The sequence below is a fragment of the Heptranchias perlo genome, chromosome 2, assembly GCF_035084215.1.
Source record: "Heptranchias perlo isolate sHepPer1 chromosome 2, sHepPer1.hap1, whole genome shotgun sequence".
Classification (NCBI taxonomy): Eukaryota; Metazoa; Chordata; class Chondrichthyes; order Hexanchiformes; family Hexanchidae; genus Heptranchias; species Heptranchias perlo.
The window spans coordinates 123,704,756-123,726,472 of record NC_090326.1 but is presented as its reverse complement, the minus strand read 5'-3'; the positions used below and the strand labels follow the sequence as shown (position 1 = coordinate 123,726,472).

Below are 21,717 nucleotides of genomic sequence, written 5' to 3'. Positions count from 1 at the left end.
TACCACAGATGGCTGTGGAGGCCAAGTCACTGAATATATTTAAGAAGGAGTTAGATAGATTTCTGGACACAAAAGGCATCAAGGGATATGGGGAGCGAGCGGGAATATGATATTGAGATAGAGGATCAGCCATGATCATATTGAATGGCGGAGCAGGCTCGAAGGGTCGAATGGCCTACTCCTGCTCCTATTTTCTTTGTTTCTATGAAGGAGATACTTGCCTCAGTGTGGGTGCAACGAAGGTTCACTAGATTGATTTCTGGGATGAGAGGGTTGTCACGTGGAGAGAATGAATAGAATGGGCCTATATTCTCTGGAGTTTAGAAGAATGAGAGTTGATCTCATTGAAGCATATAAAATACTTAGAGGGCTTGATACTGAGAGCTGTTTCCCCTGGCTGGAGAATCTAGATCTTGGGATCATAGACACAAGATAAGGGGCTGGCCATTTAGGACTGAGATGACGAAAAATATCTTCACGCAGAGCGTTGTGAATCTTTGGAATTCTCTACCCCAGAGGGCTGTGGATGCTCAATCGTTGAGTATATTCAAGACTGAGATCGATAGATTTTTGAACACTAAGGAAATCAAGGGATATGGGGATAAGGCGGGAAAGTGGAGTTGAGGTAAAAGATCAGCCATGATCTTATTGAATGACGGAGCAGGCTCGAGGGGTTGTATGGCCTACTCCTGCTCCTATTTCTTACGTTCTTATATTCTTAGATCAGTCGGGAAATGAGAAAAGTAAGGTGGAATCAAACCTCATCAACTGCTTAAAAAAAAGTGCACATTCAACTGATTATTGATTCACTTAGACTATCTATTACATATATTAGAATCATAGAAGTTTACAACATGGAAACAGGCCCTTCGGCCCAACACGTCCATGTCGCCCAGTTTATACCACTAAGCTAGTCCCAATTGCCTGCACTTGGCCCATATCCCTCTATACCCATCTTACCCATGTAACTGTCCAAATGCTTTTTAAAAGACAAAATTGTACCCGCCTCTACTACTGCCTCTGGCAGCTCGTTCCAGACACTCACCACCCTTTGAGTGAAAAAATTGCCCCTCTGGACCCTTTTGTATCTCTCCCCTCTCACCTTAAATCTATGCCCCCTCGTTATAGACTCCCCTACCTTTGGGAAAAGATTTTGACTATCTACCTTATCTATGCCCCTCATTATTTTATAGACTTCGATAAGATCACCCCTTAACCTCCTACTCTCCAGGGAAAAAAGTCCCAGTCTGTCTAACCTCTCCCTATAAGTCAAACCATCAAGTCCCGGTAGCATCCTAGTAAATCTTTTCTGCACTCTTTCTAGTTTAATAATACCCTTTCTATAATAGGGTGACCAGAACTGTACACAGTATTCCAAGTGTGGCCTTACTAATGTCTTGTACAACTTCAACAAGACATCCCAACTCCTGTATTCAATGTTCTGACCAATGAAACCAAGCATGCTGAATGCCTTCTTCACCACCCTATCCACCTGTGACTCCACTTTCAAGGAGCTATGAACCTGTACTCCCAGATCTCTTTGTTCTATAACTCTCCCCAACGCCCTACCATTAATGGAGTAGGTCCTGGCCCGATTCAATCTACCAAAATGCATCACCTCACATTTATCTAAATTAAACTCCATCTGCCATTCATCGGCCCACTGGCCCAATTTATCAAGATCCCGTTGCAATCCTAGATAACCTTCTTCACTGTCCACAATGCCACCAATCTTGGTGTCATCTGCAAACTTACTAACCATGCCTCCTAAATTCTCATCCAAATCATTAATATAAATAACAAATAACAGCGGACCCAGCACCGATCCCTGAGGCACACCGCTGGTCACAGGCCTCCAGTTTGAAAAACAACCCTCTACAACCACCCTCTGTCTTCTGTCGTCAATCCAATTTTGTATCCAATTGGCTACCTCACCTTGGATCCCGTGAGATTTAACCTTATGTAACAACCTACCATGCGGTACCTTGTCAAAGGCTTTGCTAAAGTCCATGTAGACCACGTCTACTGCACAGCCCTCATCTATTTTCTTGGTTACCCCTTCAAAAAACTCAATCAAATTCGTGAGACATGATTTTCTTCTCACAAAACCATGCTGACTGTTCCTAATCAGTCCCTGCCTCTCCAAATGCCTGTAGATCCTGTCTCTCAGAATACCTTCTAACAACTTACCCACTACCGATGTCAGGCTCACCGGTCTGTAGTTCCCAGGCTTTTCCCTGCCGCCCTTCTTCAACAAAGGCACAACATTTGCTACCCTCCAATCTTCAGGCACCTCACCTGTAGCTGTCGATGATTCAAATATCTCTGCTAGGGGACCCGCAATTTCCTCCCTAACCTCCCATAACGTCCTGGGATACATTTCATCAGGTCCCGGAGATTTATCTACCTTGATGCGCGTTAAGACTTCCAGCACCTCCCTCTCTGTAATATGCACACTCCTCAAGACATCATTATTTATTTCCCCAAGTTCCCTAACATCCATGCCTTTCTCAACCGTAAATACCGATGTGAAATATTCATTTAGGATCTCACCCATCTCTTGTGGTTCCGCACATAGATGACCTTGTTGATCCTTGAGAGGCCCTACTCTCTCCCTAGTTACTCTTTTGCCCTTTATGTATTTGTAGAAGCTCTTTGGATTCTCCTTTGCCTTATCTGCCAAAGCAATCTTATGTCCCCTTTTTGCCCTCCTGATTTCTCTCTTAACTCTACTCCGGCAATCTCTATACTCTTCAAGGGATCCACTTGATCCCAGCTGCCTATGCATGTCATATGCCTCCTTCTTTTTGACTAGGGCCTCACCTAGTCTTTTGACTATTTTTCAATAACTAAAAGCACAAACTTATTAGCAACCTGTTTTTAAAAAAAACCTAAGCATCCCATGGATACTGTCAACTGTACATGTGAGAAAAAGTTTTAATTATGTTCAATTTTCACTACAAATTTGTTTAATGTCAAATTTTCTTTGAATTTACTGTAGTGTTAATTGTATGCAGAAGTAATTCTTTTCAAAAGATTTTTGTTTTGTTTTAATTGAAACTTACTTTCAGTTAACACAACTTTTCAGATTTTTATCCTACTAGTAAGAGCTACAATATACAAATAGTTGAAGAGAGTGGAGTGGTAGAAACCCTGGTCATGGGACTTGCCCTAGTTGGAAATCAATTGGATGTAAAGTTACGGATAATCCAGACTTTGCAGTGTCTTTCTTCATCATCTGGTAGGTGTTTATTGAACTATTTGAAGTGAAGTATATTTCAATTTATAATATAACTTAATCTGATTTCTTAGCATTTATGTGAACTTTTTTTAAATGAAGACGTCTGTTATGTTATACATTATGCAAAATGATTGTCTGCAGTACACATGCTCCTCTTTCAAGTTTATTGCACAATATTTATATCTATTACAGCAATTTTTCTTTACATACTATTAAATGTAGGCATTGTATTGATGTACTTACATCAGAATGCCATTAACATGGCTACGATAGATTGAACATAAAAGCAGATATTGGGCAGACTGGATAAAAAGTGGTTGTTCTCCCCATTTCTTATACGCCACGAACTATTTGAAATTAGCCAATGCAGCTGGGAAAATCTGGATCAACATATATGCAAGAAATAAAGTAATTTTCCAATATTCAAAATTAATATTAAATTTTGGACAATATCTTTACCATTTAATTCCTGAATATGGGGGTTCCATGAAAATGACTACCTTAATACAATGTTTCCATATGGTAAATTCAAGATAGCCAACATTAAAATATGAAAAGAAGATTCAACCTTGTTTCTTTAAAGCACCTACCAAACACAAAATGTAATATGAGTCTCTTGACTCTGGAAGAAGCCCCTATGTATGGAGAGTATTTGGTTAGACACTGAAAGATCATACTTCAGCCTTCCAGGAATGGGCGAATCACCAGGAAAATGGCTGCTGCAATTGAGAACCCAGCCATCTATTAGGGAAAAGTTTAATTTTTGTTTCCTCATAAAATAAATATAGTGGCATTAACGTAATGATTATTATTAGTTAGGGGTATTAGAGATATTTTACCTGGAATAACCTTAATACAGGCAAAACATATTAAGGCCAGGATAGGATGATATTGTGATGGAAACCATTTTGATTGATCTTATCAATTCTGTCTCTTATACCAAGGTAGGTCATAAAATAGGACTAAAATGATTTATGATAATAATTGATTTGATCTTATCAGGTTTTGGCTGTATATTTTGGTGGTACTTATGAAGGCATCAAAATATACTGGAAAATTAAACTTTGTGATACATCACACATTAAATTGATATCCAAGAGAAGAAGTGACTGATGATCTCCATTCTTTCAGACTAGTCATTTACTGATTCAGGTCATTGTGGAAATTAGTTGAGCGTGAACAGGTTACCCTAGCCAATAAAAAAATAAAATAAAATGGTGGTGCGATGCTACAATTGAACTAAACATTTCTCCTACCAGATTGGAAGCCAAAAGTAACCAAGATTTTTTTTTGTCCCACATTGATTTGAAACTTAGTGAAGTACTGTAACTGAATTGTCAAAGCTAGTTGCCAGACTTAACTATAATATTCTTGATTTGTTTACTGTGGCATTTGACTTGTGTCTATCTGATTCCAGTTATGAACTGTAACCTGATGTTGAATGCACAAGCAGCAAACAAAATCTGCTGCTCTCTGAATGATCCAGATCCATCTGGACAACTATTGTTTCGGTCATCTGAGATTCTGTGGAACTTACTAGAACAGGCCTCCAAGAAGGAACTTGTTAATCAGCTGAGTGATTTTGAATGTATCTAGTGAGTATTTCATAGTAACTGCACAAACAAAAATGCAGTTTTCTAAGTGAGGCGACTAGCATAGACACATTTAAGGGGAAGCTAGATAAACACATGAGGAAGAAAGGAACAGAAGGATTTGCTGATAGGGTTAGATGAAGTAAGGAGGAGGAGGCTCATGTAGAGCGTAAACACCGGCATGGACCTGTTGGGCTGAATGGCCCGTTTCTGAGCTCGTGAGGGCCCCTCCAAAGAGTGTTCCACCTGCACCTGTGCAGGGGCAGACTCGGCAGCATTGCGGGTACTGGTTGAGTGGGGGGCAACGGGTGAGACGTGGGAGCGCTTTGAGTGGTGTCCCCACTTCCATATCCCCTTTCACCATCATCCCTCTCCTGGCCCAGGCCCACATCACTCCTTTCACCCTGTTGGATGACAGTTTGGATGACTTGTGTGAAGCCTTGGAAAGCCAGTTGTAAGGTATCTGTCAGTCCGTTTAAGGTGGCAGAATTTTGCTCACCCTGAATCCGAACGGCCGTTGTCAGGGCCTGAATGGACTCATTTTTGAGACGTGCTTGAAGCTCGATGGAGGCTAGCCTTTCCTCCATCGCAGACATTCCTGCACCTACATGCGACACTATCTCAGAGATACCTTCACGTCCCTGTGACAGTATTCCACCCATGCAGGAGTTGGAAGACTCCATCCTCTGCGCGATTGTGGAGAGTGCACGTGGCAACTGTTCCAGTACCTCAGCAATGTGCTGCTGACCCTCGATGACTCTCCTTTTCACGGCTGTCCCCCAGGGTTCAGCATCTGGGTCCAGCTGAGCACAGCCTGGAGAAGAGTGCTCCCGCCAACGCGGACTCTCCACAGCTGCCCCTGCCACCAGGGTCTGCTGATGCTCACATGTGCATGGTGACTCACCATGTGCAAGCCCAACTATGTGAGGATGGGGACCCACCGAGGTGTGTGTATCTGCGCTGGTGGATGGCTGGCTCAGATGTACCGGCAGGTCCTCTGAGGAATTGCCCTCCGCCGTCAGGCCGCTCGCAGATGACCCTGCAAGAGAACAGAAAGCAATATTAAGCATGTGGACAGATGTTGAGGTGCTGCAGATGCCAAGTGATGCTAAGATCATTCGCTATCATGAGTGCTGAGTGTATATTTCTGTCCCCAGCCGCTTGTGCACTCCCAGTCTCGGCGTCTGCCACGGACAGGTACTCCAGCGTCTGGCTTATTTCAATTGCCTGCTGCTCCGCATCTGTTAAGACCACCTGGTGTGGCAGGCCCCTCCGATTCTTGCCCTCTCCCGGGCATTCTGGCATCTCTTCTCCTATCAAGGCAAAACACAGAGGCGTGATTGAGTGATGGTTGCATGGTGACCCACTGCATGTATTGGTGTGGGTGGGGGTGAGCGTGAGTGAGATTAATGGGAGGGTGCGTGTGAGACATAGCCATGAGTTTGTATGAGGATTGGGTTGCGTGGTAGTGCTCAAATGGGAACTGGGACAGTGAGTAAGTGCAGGCAAGGTGAGGATGATGGTTGAGTGGATGTGAGGAGTGATGCAAGAGCGTTGTGGTGGCAGTGCAGAAGGAGTTGTGTGGTGGTGGAGATGATGTGGAAGATGGAGTGTGGGAGAATGCGTAAGTATACTCACTTTGGCTGACCTGGTTAGGTCATTAAATCGCTTCCTGCACTGGACCCAGGTTCTGGACACATTGCCACTGCTGGTAACCTCCTCGGCCACCTCCAGCCAGGCCTTCTTGGTGGCGGAGGGAGGACACCTCCTCCCATCCGGTGGAAAAAAAATTTCCCTCCTCCTCCTCACCCCATCGAGCAGCACCTGGAATGAGGCATCAGAGAACCTTGGAGCAGTCTTGCCTCTGGCCTGCTCCATGATCCAAAATTGGTTCTTTGCTGCAGGAAGAGCATTGGAGGACTGCCCCTTTAAATAGGGCTCCTCCTGCTGACAGCCTGTGATGCGGGTGCACAGTGCGCCCGCTGCACAGGTCTGGAATGGGAAACCCAGAAGCCATGGTAGGTGCCTTCAATTAGGCTGCGCCCAGTCGACCCCCCCCCCCCAGCTGCCAACCCGCCTCCCTCCTAATATCGAGCCCCATGCGTTTTGACCAGGAGTATTTTTGGGATTTATTTTGCTGCATGTTATAAAAGAATATCATGTTTTGTGTATGTTATAAAAAAGAAATATTAATTTACTTCATTTTTCATCTTTAGTGCATTGAAAGAAGCCTTTTTGAACCAAATGATGAAAGGTTATTGCCATTACAACCGCCAGCTGCGAAATGACTTGCTAGTAATAGCTACAATTCTAGCAGAAAGTCCCATGGTTCCAATGATTGTAAGTACTACTGTCAAGTGCAAACATAGATTTGTAATATTCATGAGTATACTTGTTTTATTAGTGAAACAGAACAAACAAACATTTTCTTAATATATTTTAGATACATTTTGTAATTTGCCATTGCAATTTCTCCTATGATACAATCGTTGTTTATGCTACTTTATTTTGTTGATTACATCAAACCTTAGCAGTAAAATCGTTTTCTCTGAATTTTCCTAAAATTGTTTTCCATTATGCCATCTTTTCATGATAGGAAACTGGCTTTACTAAGCAACTGATCTTGTTTGCTGTGTTCCCTGAAGGTAAGAATTTTCTATTAGTGGAAGGGGAAAATAAAAAGCCAAGCCTCAATTGAGTTACAATTTTTGTTGCCAAATCATCTAAAAATCTGCATCCAGTTTCCACTGACTGATGCTTCAGCCACAGCTGTTTTCCATGTCCAAATGTCAATAATGTCATTAAGAAAACAGCGAGTCATCCAGATTGGCATAAGAAATTTGTGATATTTTCAAATAATTTAATTTGTTGATTTGTTATTTTGTAGTGTGGGACGTGCACCACTGTGTGCTGCCCCCACTCACAAACAGATAATGCAAAAAAAATTGTCACTGAAGGGGTGGAATACTTAGATATCTGTCTTTTTTCTGTATTCTCTTTTCTTGTATAGATGCCTTGTATTTGAACATCTTATCAGTTTCGCTGTCTCCAAATTTTTCTTGGTGCTTTCTGTGTATGAAAACACATAAGGGCCAATTTTCCTCATTAGAACGCTTCTGTTTCTGGTGAGGAATGCTTGGTACGCAATTCCAGAAGCATCTCTGACATGGGCTGAAGGTTCCTGCCTGAAATAGGTGAAGACATTTAAATTAAATGTAGATGAGCAGGCGTGACATCATAATGGATTATTTATCGGTATTTCTGCCAGGCAGCTGGTTGTGAAGTGGATCAGTCAGAGTAAGTGGGTATTAGAGATTGCTACCAGTCCCTTCAGATAGGAGTATCCAAAAAGGGGCTGCCAAAATCCTTTTGAGAGCTTCAGAAAAATAAGTTGGAAATTTTTATGGGCCAACGAGGAGGAGAAGTGGAGCTGGAGGCCATCCAGCTCAAAATAGCCCAAAACTCAGAGGAGTAAGGAGTTGTCCTGGTTTTGTGGCCAACATTCTTCCCCTAACCAACACCACCAAAAAATCTGATCATTTATCTGGTTAGTGGGAGCTTGTTTTGTGCAATTGGCTGCCACAGCTACCTGCTTAACAACAGTGATTGCACTGTAATTTGTTGTCTGTGAAACACTTTGGGACACTCTGAGGATAGATAGAGTGTTAAATTATTGCAATTTTCTTCCATTATTTTGTGTTTCCTTTTTCTTTTAGTAAAGAGCCATAACCCACTGGTTCACGGCCTTAAAATTTCTACCAATCATGAAGACTTTGAAATGAAAAAACTATTCTTCAACATGCTTATTGCTTTGACTAATGATCTTGCTTCTATACAGGTAACGCATTATAAATACAAGTAGCAATGAGCTGTACTGACCTCACGAATTGCTGATAAAATCATAGATTAATAATTATTTACTAAACCTATAAGTAACAGAAATCTGTAAAAGGAAATTAGATAGTTGCTTGAAAAAGAGGAATGTTAAAGGGTATGGGGAATGAGCAGGAGAGAAGGATATACTAGATAGCTCACATGGAGAAAAATACCAGTTCTAAATGGCCTCTTTCTGTGCTGTAACATTCTATTGATTCTATGATTTTATTTCTTCCCCACGTTGCTTCTCCCCTCCCATCTAGACCAGTCGTGTGTTTTTTCTTTTAAATATATTTGTTCTTGGCAAGTGGGTAACACTGGCAAAACCATATTTGTTGCCCTGAGGCTGTTGAGTCAATCACATATGGCATGATTTTGACCCTGAGCCAGGAAGGGGGCGGGGGGGGGTCAAATTGCAGATGGGAAACCTGGATCTACGAGTTTCCCGGACGTCCTTACGATTTTGATGTAAGGACATTTTTTTTTTTTTGTCAGTTTGCCATCTGACTGACCGGCCTGATTGACAGGCTGGTCTCAGTCGGACAGGAGAGCAGCCAGGGAGAGGATGTGTTCAGGTAAGTCTTTGGATGGCGGGGGGGGGGCACTGATGGGTATGGGTGGGCACGGGACTCGGTGGGCATGGGGGTCACGGGGGAGTCAGTCACGGGGGGGTGGGTGTCAAGATCGGGGGTCATCGTGGAGGTCCACGATCATTGGGGGTGGGGTTGGGGATCGGGGAGAGGGGTCGCGATCGTTTCGGGGGGTGGGGTGGGGGTTGCTGCAGGTAGGCTTGTTGGACCTGGGGGAAGCACTCATGTTCCTCCGGGCCCAGAAGCTGTGCCAGAAAGGCACTTACCTGCAGTTTCAGGCCTTCTCACTTCCTTTCACGTGGCATGAAGGAGAACACCCGGGAATCCTAGCCTCTGGGGTTGAAATTGTAAATTCTGCAAAAATGGAGGCCCGCAGCCTCCTTGAAAGGTTTTAGTCACCAGCCCGCCTCCTGGGAGCAGCTTGGCCGCCCGCCCCTCGTCCCACCCCGGTGAAAACCGGAAATGGGTGAGAAAGAGTGTTGGGGGCGGGTCTGAAATGTTTGCGATTTTGAATGGCCTCCCCCTGCCCCCAACCCACCCGTTTTTCAATGTTAAAATCATGCCCATAGTGTGGGACTGGAGTCACATGTAAGCCCGACAGGGAAGGGTGACAGATCCCTTCCCTGAAAGACATCAGTGAACCAGTTGGCTTTTCATGACAATCCAGCTGCTTTCATGGATATTTATTTCTATGCCTGCCCACAAATGACCAGATTTATTGAACTCAGTTTCATACTGAACCTCTGCCATACTGAACTCATGACCTCTGGATTGCTAATTCAGTACCACAGCCACTGGACTACCACACCCCAGATTGAAGTATGGAAAATTGAAAAATGCATATTTTATATATGAAATATTAAGCAATTAAAACAATATGAAGGTACAAAAATAAATTAAGATTGTTTTTATTATCATCTTGCTCCCCATTCAATGCTCCATTTCCCATCTGAAGAGTCTGCCAGTGACTCGCTGCTCGTTTTCTGCCAGTTTCAGTTTTGAGCTCATATCAAAGAGATGGGGCTTGAATTTAGCAGGCCTGCGGGTTCCCAGCGGGTGGTCCTCCGGGAGCGTCGAAAACGCGAACGGCGAAATTAGTGGGTTGCCCACGCGATCGTAGCAGGCAATCCACTAATAGGATCCAATTACCTGCTCCTCCGGGGTCCACGGCGCTGGCCTGCGCGTCGGTCGGGCTGCGCATGCGCAGTACGATCTGCCAGCTGGAGGCTCTCTAGTTAAAGGGGCAGTCCTCCACTGACAGATGCTGCAACCAATGGGACAAATTGCAGCATGGAGCAGCCCAGGGGGAAGGCTGCTCCCAGTTTAATGATGCCTCACCCCAGGTATCATCAGATGGGGTGAGGAGGAGGGGGAGGACACAGATCTTCCCCCCGGCGGGCGGGAGGAAGCGGCCTGCCTCTGCCACCAAGAAGGCCTGGCTCGAGGTGGCAGAGGGGGTCACCTGCGCCACCAACATATGGCCCACCTGCATACAGTGCAGGAGGCGCTGCAATGACCGCAGTAGGTCAGCCACAGTGAGAACACGAAGTCTTTCCCCTACACTCCGTCTGCCACAACACTGCCCCCACCCCAAATCTCCTTCGGCACCGCCAACACTATTCTGTCACATCACCCTTCATGCCCACTCACACCCCATCCTCATCTTACCTCCACCTACTCACCTCGCCAGTACTCATCCTGCCACTAACACGCGACCCAATCCTCATACAATCTCATGGCTCCATCCCATACTCACCCTCTCGTGCATCTCCCTCACGGCCAGCCTCACTCAACCTGCCACCACCTGTGCTGCAGCCACAGGGCATGCATCACATATGTGCAGTAGGCAGGGTAAGGCAAACGTCTCGTCAGCATGAAGGGGGTGCACAAGGGTGTCTGAGGGTTTGTCATGGGTGTTACCCATATTGAATTTCAGAGCCACAAACAGCACACATTATATTGACACCACCACTGCCATGTCTCCGCGAATCCTGTCCATTGTGTCCAATAATGCCCGCTCCTGGGTATCACTATGAGGACCCACCACTGATGCCACCCATCGTGTTACTGCAGAGTAGGTGCAGGTGTATTTGCAGGGCTCGTCCGCGCAGACGACTGAGAGACATCGGCGGTGTAGCCGGCTGCACCCTGGAAGGATGCGGAGGAGAAGGTGTGGAGGACAGTGGTGACTTTGCCAGCGACAGGTAAGCAGTTGGTGCTGGGGCCAGCCAGGAGCAGCTCGGCATGAAAGAGCCTGCAGATCTCCATGACTACATGTCGAGCGAATCTGCGCCTCCCTGTGCACTGCTGCTCGGAGAGGTCCGGGGAGCTGTGCCTCGGTCTGTGGACCCTGTGGCGAGGGTAGTGCCCTCTGCGACGCGTCTCTCTCTGCGGTAGCCCTCCCTCCTGCTGTGCAGGTGGGCGTGCAACCACACCGTGTTGGGGGGATCCACGTCTCTGCGGCGGACGGCGTGGACTGCGAGGCTGCTGGTGCTGGTCATGCTCTTCGTCCTCCGAGGGTGTCCACACACCACCCAACTGGCAGGTGTTGGTCTGAGGGGTTGTGCAGGGTAGGTGTGTGGGTCCTCGGACTGGGGCTGCGGTTTCGTGTCGGTCTGTCCTCTGGCTTGGCCGGGGGGTGGTGGGGGGCAGGGGTTGCCCTATGTGACGCGGTGGCCTCCTGCGTGGGTGAGGGCTCTCCCCCGTGGAGCGCACCTTGGCACCTGCCACAGGCTGCTGGCTGCAACACGCCTGGTTTGAAGGGTCCTGTTTCCCCCAGTGTGGGAAACTGACTGCCTTGAACCTAAAATCCCACACTTCCTCTTTTGACAGCTGCTTCAGCTCATTAACTGACCACAACGAGCAAGTTAAGTGCTCTCAAGTGGAACCCCGCTGGCTTTAATTGCCTGCGGGATTCCCACCAGCGGGGCTTTCGCGCGCAGCCCCGCACGTCAGCGCGGTACCCGGAAGTGGCTGGGATTTCGTCCGAATCCGGTCACGTGATCGGAGATCGGGATTTTCGGGGCCCCCCCGCTGGAAACCCGCAGGTAACCCGACCCTAAAATCGAGCCCATGTATTGAGATTGTAGCAGGGTGGCAGAACTTGACCTCAGATTTTTCTTTTCCACTTCTTCAATGTGGAGAACTTCCTGGCTCCTCCTCCTAGTGCCACTGCCAAAACTATGAACACCACATGCAGGTGCATTATGGGTGTGAACCCACAGCCAATCTCTGTTTGGCATGGTACTGTCTGTCCACACGCATGCCAATGATTCCCATTTTTACCTCTGCACCTCCTCCATCGACCCTGTGGCTTTTGATACACTCCCCAACTGCATGACAGGCATTAGAACCTGAATGAGTCAATGTTTCCCCCAACTTAATATTGGCAAAACCAAAGTCATTCTCTGGCTCCTGACAGCACCTACTTGTTTGACTCCACCTTCCTCCCTGGCTGCCATTTCAGGCAAAGTCTGGAGGGTCAGAACCCTGGCATACTGCTCAACTCGTAGCTGAACAACTTTTCTCACATCTGTTCTATTATGAAGATTTACGCCTTCCACTATGGTAATGTTGCCCACCCATGCCGTTACCCTTTCCCTTTTCCTGCTGAACCTTAATCCAAACCTTTACCTCCTGCAGGCTAGATGTCTCTATGTTTTTCTAACCTCACCCTCTCACCTCCACGTTCTGAAAATTACAACTCATTCACAATACAGCAGCCTGCATCCTCATGTGCACAAAGTTCTCCAATCCCATTACCCTCGTCTCTACCAAGCTCCTTGTACCCCGCCAAATTGACTTCAAATTCTTCACCTTTGCTTTCAAACTTCTCCACAGTTTCACCCGACCTTACTTAAGTGATCTCCTCCAGCCATGCATTCCCACAAGCATCCGACACTCCTTTGACACTGTGTTACTCCTTGTTTTCTGCTCCCTCCACTCCACAATAATTGGTCAGAAACTCCATACCTCAATCACTCCACCTTACAAAAGCTCCCTAAAAATCCTTTCCTAAAACGGTGCCTTTGGCTCCCTCGACCTTTTTATCTCCCTTCCCCCTCCTGATCAGCACCTGCTGTAATGTGCTCTGTTATATCTCTGTACACGAGGAGCACTATAGAAATATTGTTTGTTATTAAATTAATAATTCAGGAACATAACTTTTTCATGCAGTAGGTAGTTTATTCGCTTCATAAAATCTTTATGGATTAACCGTTTAAGAGAGTGAATTATAGGATTCAAACTAATTAATATCTGTTTCCAAACATTCAAATTTGTCTTTTTATGTATATCTTTTGCCCTGCAGCTACTGAGTGAAGGGCAAGCACTGTTGGCACTATTTCATTATGTTACTCCAAATGAGAAACCTGGAGTGCGGGAATGGTCTGCTGCCCAGTTTGAGGAGCTTCAGCTTCATGCCTTGGCTGCGTTAATCTCAGTGGCTCCAATCATGGTGGAAGATTACATGAACTGTCAAGGGAATACCCGTCTGCTGCTTCTGTTGGACTGGTGTGTAAATCAAGGTAATTGCCTTTAAATTGTAGTAAATTTAAAATTATGTAAACTGAAAGGGAAAATATTAAAACAGAATTTTTGATTGATCAGTATGCTTTAGTGATAAGGGACCAAAGAAGTATTGGACTATGATTTAATCCATTTGACATGGATGGGTTCTAAGTGTCAGTGTAGTATAAAATTAGTGACTGTTCCATTTATACTACATGTTTTGTATGGGGATATGGCATGAACACTAAAAGACACAATGTAGTTTCCAGTTTTTCCTTTCCATGAAGTTGTACCTCCAATAATCTGAGTTAGTTATTTAGGATAACAGATCTGTGCATCAGTCACACAATTTTTACTTGTCTCTCAGATCCATACTTTGGTAAAGGCAATTCATTCTATGCATCTGGTGGACGTGGCAATAAGAAAGCTCAAATGCGCTACTGCCTAAGACTCCTGAGATCTATGGTAACCCTTGGTGAAGAATTTATAAACCAAAACTTATATGACCAAGGAGCCATTCATCAACTTCTAGGTACGGTAGATTTGCAATCTCAATCCTACCCTAATATGAAGTTTAAATATATAGTTAGAAACAGGAAAAGGGGAGAGAATTCTAGCAGTAAACTGACACTCAACCAATACCACCAAAACATAATAGCCTGCCATTTATCTCATATATCTCATTTGAGATACCTTACTATGCACAAATTGGCTGCTGCACTTGCCTACAAAATAATGATGATTACACTTAATTTGCTGTGAAATGCTTTGGGACATTAAGGATGTGAAAAGCACTATATAAATATATTTTCTTTCTTCCCTTTTCTCCACTCTTCTCCTGAACTTAAGCTAGGGGTCTAAAAGTGCTAGCAGTCATCAGATACCTTACCCAAGTGCCCAATCTTCAGTAAACTTAAATGATTAATTTTAGTTGGCAGTTTGACCTTGGCAGCATCACAGCTGAAGCTAATGATGCCAAGGTCAAACTGCCAACCTGCAGAGAGTAGGAATAAATGGGTCATTTTCAGGTTGGCAGGTTGTAACTAATGGGGTGCCGCAAGGATCAGTGCTTGGGCCTCAGCTATTTACAATCTATATTAATGACTTAGATGAGGAGACCGAATGTAACGTATCCAAGTTTGTTGACAATACAAAGCTGGGTGGGAAAGTAAGCTGTGAAGAGGACGCAAAGTGGCTGCAGAGAGATTTAGACAGGTTAAATGGCAGATGGAGTATAATGTGGGGAAATGTGATATTATCCACTTTGGTAGGAAGAATAGAAAAGCAGAATAGTTTTTAAAAGGTTAGAGACGAAGAAATGTTGGTATTCAGAGGGATTTAGGTGTCCTTGTACACGAATCGCAGAAAGTTGACATGCAGGTACAGCAAGCAATTAGGAAGGCAAATGGTATGATAGCCTTTGTTGCAAGGGGTTTGGAATAGAAGAGTAAGGAGGTCTTGCTGCAATTATATAGGGCTCTGGTGAGACCATACCTGGAGTACTGTGTACAGTTTTGGTCCCTTACCTAAGGAAGGATATACTTGCCTTGGAGGGGGTGCACCGAAGGTTCACTAGATTGATTCCTGGGATGAGAGGGTTGTCCCATCAAGAAAGATTGAGTAGAATGGGCCTATATTCACTGGAGTTCAGAAGAATGTGAGGTGATCTCATTGAAACATATAAAATTCTTAGAGGGCTAGAATTTTATATGTTTCAATGAGATCACCTCTCATTCTTCTGAACTCCAGAGAATATAGGCCCATTCTACTCAATCTTTCTTAATAGGACAACCCTCTCATCCCAGAAATCAATCTAGTAAACCTTCGGTGCACTAGGGTAGTTGCTGAGAGGCTGTTTCCTCTGGCTGGAGAGTCTAGAACTAGAGGTCATTGTCTCAGTATAAGGGGTCGGACATTTAGGACTGAGATGAGGAGGAATTTCTTCACTCAGAGGGTCATGAATATTTGGAATTCTCTACCCCAGAGGGTGCTCAGTTGTTGAGTGTATTCAAGACTGAGAGCGATAGATTTTTGGACACTAAGGGAATCAGGGGATATGGGGATTGGGCAGGAAAGTGGGGTTGAGTGGCTGGAGTCATACCTAGCAGAAAGGAAGCTGGTAGAGGTTGTTGGAGGCCAATCATCTCAGCTCCAGGACATTGCTGCAGGAGTTCCTCAGGGCAGTGTCCGAGGCCCAACCATTTTCAGCTGCTTCATCAATGACCTTCCCTCCATCATAAGGTCAGAAATGGGGATGTTCGCTGATGATTGTTCAATTTCATTCACAACCCCTCAGATAATGAAGCAGTTCGTGCCCGTATGCAGCAAGACCTGGACAACATCCAGGCTTGGGCCGATAAGTGGCAAGTAACATTCGCGCCAGACAAGTGCCAGGCAATGACCATCCCCAACAAGAGAGAGTCTAACCATCTCCCCTTGACATTCAATGGCATTACCATCGCCGAATCCCCCACCATCAACACCCTGGGGGTCACCATTGACCAGAAACTTAACTGGACCAACCACATAAATACTGTGGCTACAAGAGCAGGTCAGAGGCTGGGTATTCTATGGTGAGTGACTTACCTCCTGACTCCCCAAAGCCTTTCCATCATCTACAAGGAACAAGTCAGGAGTGTGATGGAATATTCTCCACTTGTTGGAGCTGCACTCATCCAGGTAACACTCAAGAAGCTCGACACCATCCAGGACAAAGCAGCCCGCTTGATTGGCACCCCATCCACCACCCTAAACATTCACCTCCTTCACCACCGGCGCATTGTGGCTGCAGTGTATAGCATCCACAGGATGCACTGCAGCAACTCACCAAGGCTTCTTTGACTGCACCTCCCAAACCCACGACCTCTACCACCTAGAAGGACAAGGGCAGCAGGCACATGAGAACAACACCACCTGCACGATCCCCTCCAAGTCACACACCATCCCGTCTTGGAAATATATCACCATTCCTTCATTGTCACTGGGTCAAAATCCTGGAACTCCCTACCTAACAGCACTGTGGGAGAACCCTCACCACATGGACTGCAGCGGTTCAAGAAGGCGGCTCACCAGCACCTTCTCAAGGGCAATTAGGGATGGGCAATAAATGCTGGCCTTGCCAGCGATGCCGACATCCCATGAACGAATAAAAAAAGGTAGAAGATCAGCTATGATCTTACTGAATGGCGGAGCAGGCTCCAGGGGCCGTTTGGCCTACTCCTGCTCCTTTTTCTTATGTTCTTAATGCTGCCCTCACTCAGTCTCTAACATGCATACTTTATAGGAAGGGCTACTAGACAGTGATCAGGAGTGGGAATCCTGGCTGACTTTTCCATTTTCATTCCCTGATTCACTGAGAATCATTGCTACTGAAAAGGCTATGAACTGTCTCATGGTTATTGACTGAATTCATTCCTTTCTTTGTCTGGTATTTTCTATTACCACTCTGCTTCTTCTTTCTTACCCTTATCTTTCTGCTCTGGCTGGCTTGCTCAAAAACAAGTTTTCTCCTTCTAGCTTATTTTATGCCAGCACTATGTGACTGTCTGCATGTACCAACTCAAACTAACTTCACTTACCCATGATTCCTGTGTTAGCCATTATGTCATTGTTTATTGACAAAATCTATATAGCAGAGCATTTATTTTCCAACAGCCATGCTGAGGAAAAAGGAAACTATAGTAGGAGGAGAATCAGTGGTGAGATTTGTGGATAGTTGCTTTTGTTTATAAAGCTAAAATTGATTTGTCTACCTAAGACTAAGGTGGTGGATATTGAAAATAGGGTGGATGGGCTAGTGCTGAGAGTAGGACTGGAACCAATATTGGAAGTCCTTGTGTGAAAAGTTATGTAGAGCCAGGGGCACTCAAAGGTGCTTTTAAAAAGAACAACTTGCATTTATATAGCACCTTTTAATACAGAAAAACATCCCAAAGTGCATTACACAATACAAGTAAAATGGACACTAAGCCAAAGAAGATATTAGGAGGGGTAATTAAAAGCTTGGTCAAAGGGATGAGTTTTAAGGTGGGTCTTAAAGAAGGAGAGGGAGGTGGAGGGGTTTAGGGAGTGTGGCTGAAGGCAGGACCACCAAACGGAATTCATTCACTTACCAACAAGGAGGGAAAATTGGAGGGAAAGTCATCATGGGCTGCTGTTAATGGCTCAACCTGAAAGGATTGAGAGTGGAATAGGTTGAGGCAAAGGAGCAGGTCACTGTCATGTCTGGATCTGGTGCATTACATGGCAGATTGGGGGAGAAAAATAGAAGATTTTGTGCTCAAATAAGTAACAGTCCATTTTGTTTCTCTGAAATGTACAGAGTTTTTAAAAAGTTTTTTAATGTATTGATTATTATCTGAGTGATACAATTTGTAATAAATGTTTGGTAGATATTCTGAACGGCATGACAAACAGCTTGGAGGAAGAAACCAAAATTAACTTGGATATACAAACTGACATCCTCATCATCTTGTCCAGCATCTGTGAAAATGATCTTCATCGAAAGGTGAGTAAATATTGAATAAGGTAGCTCAGATGTGAATGTTTTGGCAAACTGGTATAGTGGCTCCATTCAAAATTCCTAGCATCACTATGCTTGTGCAAGCATGTATGTGCTGTACCCTGAGTCACGTATGTGTGTGTGTGTGTGTGAGTGGTGGTGTCTCAATTTATATTTAAAATGTGTCTAGTGTGCCTTCCCAGTATATACTTATTGCCACATTGCCTGTCAGACTAAAGAACATAAGAACTAGGAGCAGGAGTAGGCCAATCGGCCCCTCGAGCCTGCTCCGCCATTCAATAAGATCATGGCTGATCTGATCCTAACCTCAAATCTAAATTCATGTCCAATTTCCTGCCCACTCCCCGTAACCCCTAATTCCCTTTACTTCTAGGAAACTGTCTATTTCTGTTTTAAATTTATTTAATGATGTAGCTTCCACAGCTTCCTGGGGCAGCAAATTCCACAGACCTACTACCCTCTGAGTGAAGAAGTTTCTCCTCATCTCAGTTTTGAAAGAGCAGCCCCTTATTCTAAGATTATGCCCCCTTGTTCTAGTTTCACCCATCCTTGGGAACATCCTTACCGCATCCACCCGATCAAGCCCCTTCACAATCTTATATGTTTCAATAAGATCGCCTCTCATTCTTCTGAACTCCAATGAGTAGAGTCCCAATCTACTCAACCTCTCCTCATATGTCCACCCCCTCATCCCCGGGATTAACCGAGTGAACCTTCTTTGTACTGCCTCGAGAGCAAGTATGTCTTTTCTTAAGTATGGACACCAAAACTGTATGCAGTATTCCAGGTGCGGTCTCACCAATACCTTATATAACTGCAGCAATACCTCCCTGTTTTTATATTCTATCCCCCTAGCAATAAAAGCCAACATTCCGTTGGCCTTCTTGATCGCCTGCTGCACCTGCATACTAACTTTTTGATTTTCTTGCACTAGGACCCCCAGATCCCTTTGTACTGCAGTACTTTCTAGTTTCTCGCCATAAAGAATTCTGATGGATAGGTACTGTGTCAGCTCCTTCTGTTGTGCTAGAGCTGACACTATATTATGCCACCGCTAAACCACATTGGGTAGGCAAAAGTAGAGGCAGTGGAATCAGCACTTTAGATTTTACAGCTCTCTACTAGGATCTTGGCACTCCTCTTATACCACTACAGTCCTAATATAGCAAAAGTATATAACTACAATATCTTATGCAATTTAGCTTATTAGTGATGTGGATAGCTGAAAGAGACTGTGGGTTAGATTTTTCCCCTTGAGCAGACTTAGGGCGGCCAGCTGGTGGGGCGTGCCAGCCGGTCAACTGATAGTCCTGGCAGGAGGCCCATTCCATTTTGAGGACCAGGCTGGGCCTCGTGGGCATTCGGCTGGCGGGCTGCAAGCAGAAAATGAGCGCCCTGGGACAGCCCACGGGCTCCAGGTTGCTGCAATATCAGGTGACCGAGCAGGCCTCCAGGTAGATCTGTGGGGCCAGAGCAGCAACAGCCCAAAACTACACGCAGTACTCTAACTGGCCTAACCAATGTTATGTACAAATTTTAGTGTTATGTCTTTACTCTTGTACACTATGTCCATATTTATAAAACTGAAAATGCAGTTTTTTTTTTAAATGACTTTATCTACTGGCACTCAGAATTATGTATTTGAACCCCTATTCATCTCTCTGTCCATCTACACCCTTCAGTGAACTTCCATTGAGTGTGTGCTCCCATTACTTGTTTTTTCTCCCAAAATGTTTACCTCAGACTTCATATTTCTATTTAACTTTAAGTAAACACATTAGTTGTTTTAGTGTGAATTTACACCACAGCTGAAGCATTGATGTGAAACAGCTTCCTTCCACACTGTTGCTGCAGTTATAGTAAAATGCAGCCTGAAGTTTCAGTATGAAGTTGAAACTGCTTTGCACTGCCGCCAACCTTGCAATGTAAATGGACCCTTAGACTGTAAAGCCTGATCTGACGAAGGGTCATAAAACCTGAAATGTTAACCGTTTTCCTTTCTCCATAATTGCTGCCTGATCTGCAAGTCTTTCCAGCATTTCCTCTCTTTATTTCAGATTTCCAGCACGTGCAGTATTTTTGCTTAGTGTATAATATGAAATAATGTCAATATCTCTTTTTCATCATGTATTAGGAACTGTTTGGTGCCTTTGGAGTGGAAGTTCTCATGAAATTATTAAAGAGTGATCCAATTAAGTTCTACAGTGGTATGGGTCACAACAGGCTTACACTATCCACAGTAGATTGTATCTGGTAAGTTCTTTGTTATGTTGCAGCAATAAATCATTTTAATTGTCATTTTTGTCAGTCTGTATTTTCTTTTACATTTACGAATAAGTGCAGAACTGTACAAGTTTATATAATTGTATCTTATTAGCACATTAAAAAAGCAACATATTAGATATTTTAGAAGGGAATACGTTACACTGCTATTATGTCATTTATAAATTTGTCATGAAATCTTACATTACTACTTGTGCTTAACCTTATGCTGTAACTGAGCATTTGTGGTCTAGTTAATATAGTGCATAGAGGATTTTTTATCCAGTGAATAACAAGCCTGAATCAGCAACATAAATTAAGATTGAAATGCAACTTGTAAGGGATAAAATCAATTTTGTAGGGCAAGGGGGTAGAGCAAACTACTTTAAAATTAGACAGCATCTATTTTGAGAATTTTACTAATTTATTTTTATTCATAATTATTTTTGTTTGTTTCCTCATTTTAGGACTCAAACAAAAATCAAATCTTACATTCTTGTAATCCCTCCTTCCCCCTTAAGTCCAGTTATATTCCAGTTTTCATTCTCTCCACTGCTAACTATTTTTCTTCTTTTTCCTATAATGTTCTCCCCACTCCTTTCATGGTCTTATCCTGAAGACATCAACTCCTTGCTCGGGTACAGTTCTGTGGCTGCCCTCATGTAGTTAAGACAGCAACTGTCAAAAGGCTGTTTTACCATGGAGGACATTATAGCTGAGCTCAGTTCTGTCCTCAAAATGCACACTCCCAGAGGGGACACTGAGTTAGGGCTCTGGGGTGCTGATGCCAATTATACCACCCTACCCTGCTCAGCTGAAATCAGTTAACCCAGCATGAACCAGGAATATAACCTGAAGTCTTTCTTATCTCAGTTGCTCAGTTGTTTAAAGTCGTAAAAACTGAGGAGGCAAAAACAGATTATTCCATAATTTTCATCACTAATATCGTTCAGTTTGGTCAAACTTGCTTTGCGGCGTGTAAAATATCTCCGTGATGATTAATTACTTATTTTCTCTTCCTCTTTTAATATAGAAGTGCAGTAAAATCATGATGGCCCAGTGAAACTCATATATGGAAACCCAGAAAACTAACAGCCCCCAAAAAACTGACAACTCAAAAATGGC

General features: G+C 44.3%; 1 protein-coding gene across 2 annotated transcripts in view; it reads left to right on the top strand.

Annotated features, from left to right (window-relative positions):
* The window catches only part of LOC137334272 (cilia- and flagella-associated protein 69-like), a 78,578-nt gene that overhangs the window by 23,584 nt on the left and 33,277 nt on the right, over positions 1-21,717 (top strand). For both annotated transcript variants that reach the window (XM_067998937.1, XM_067998931.1), the window contains exons 7-15: positions 3,089-3,241; positions 4,659-4,836; positions 7,050-7,173; positions 7,430-7,478; positions 8,550-8,671; positions 13,609-13,825; positions 14,176-14,340; positions 18,200-18,315; positions 20,465-20,583. In XM_067998937.1, coding sequence (XP_067855038.1) covers positions 3,089-3,241; positions 4,659-4,836; positions 7,050-7,173; positions 7,430-7,478; positions 8,550-8,671; positions 13,609-13,825; positions 14,176-14,340; positions 18,200-18,315; positions 20,465-20,583 — 1,243 coding nt within the window. The remainder of the gene's footprint in view (positions 1-3,088; positions 3,242-4,658; positions 4,837-7,049; positions 7,174-7,429; positions 7,479-8,549; positions 8,672-13,608; positions 13,826-14,175; positions 14,341-18,199; positions 18,316-20,464; positions 20,584-21,717) is intronic.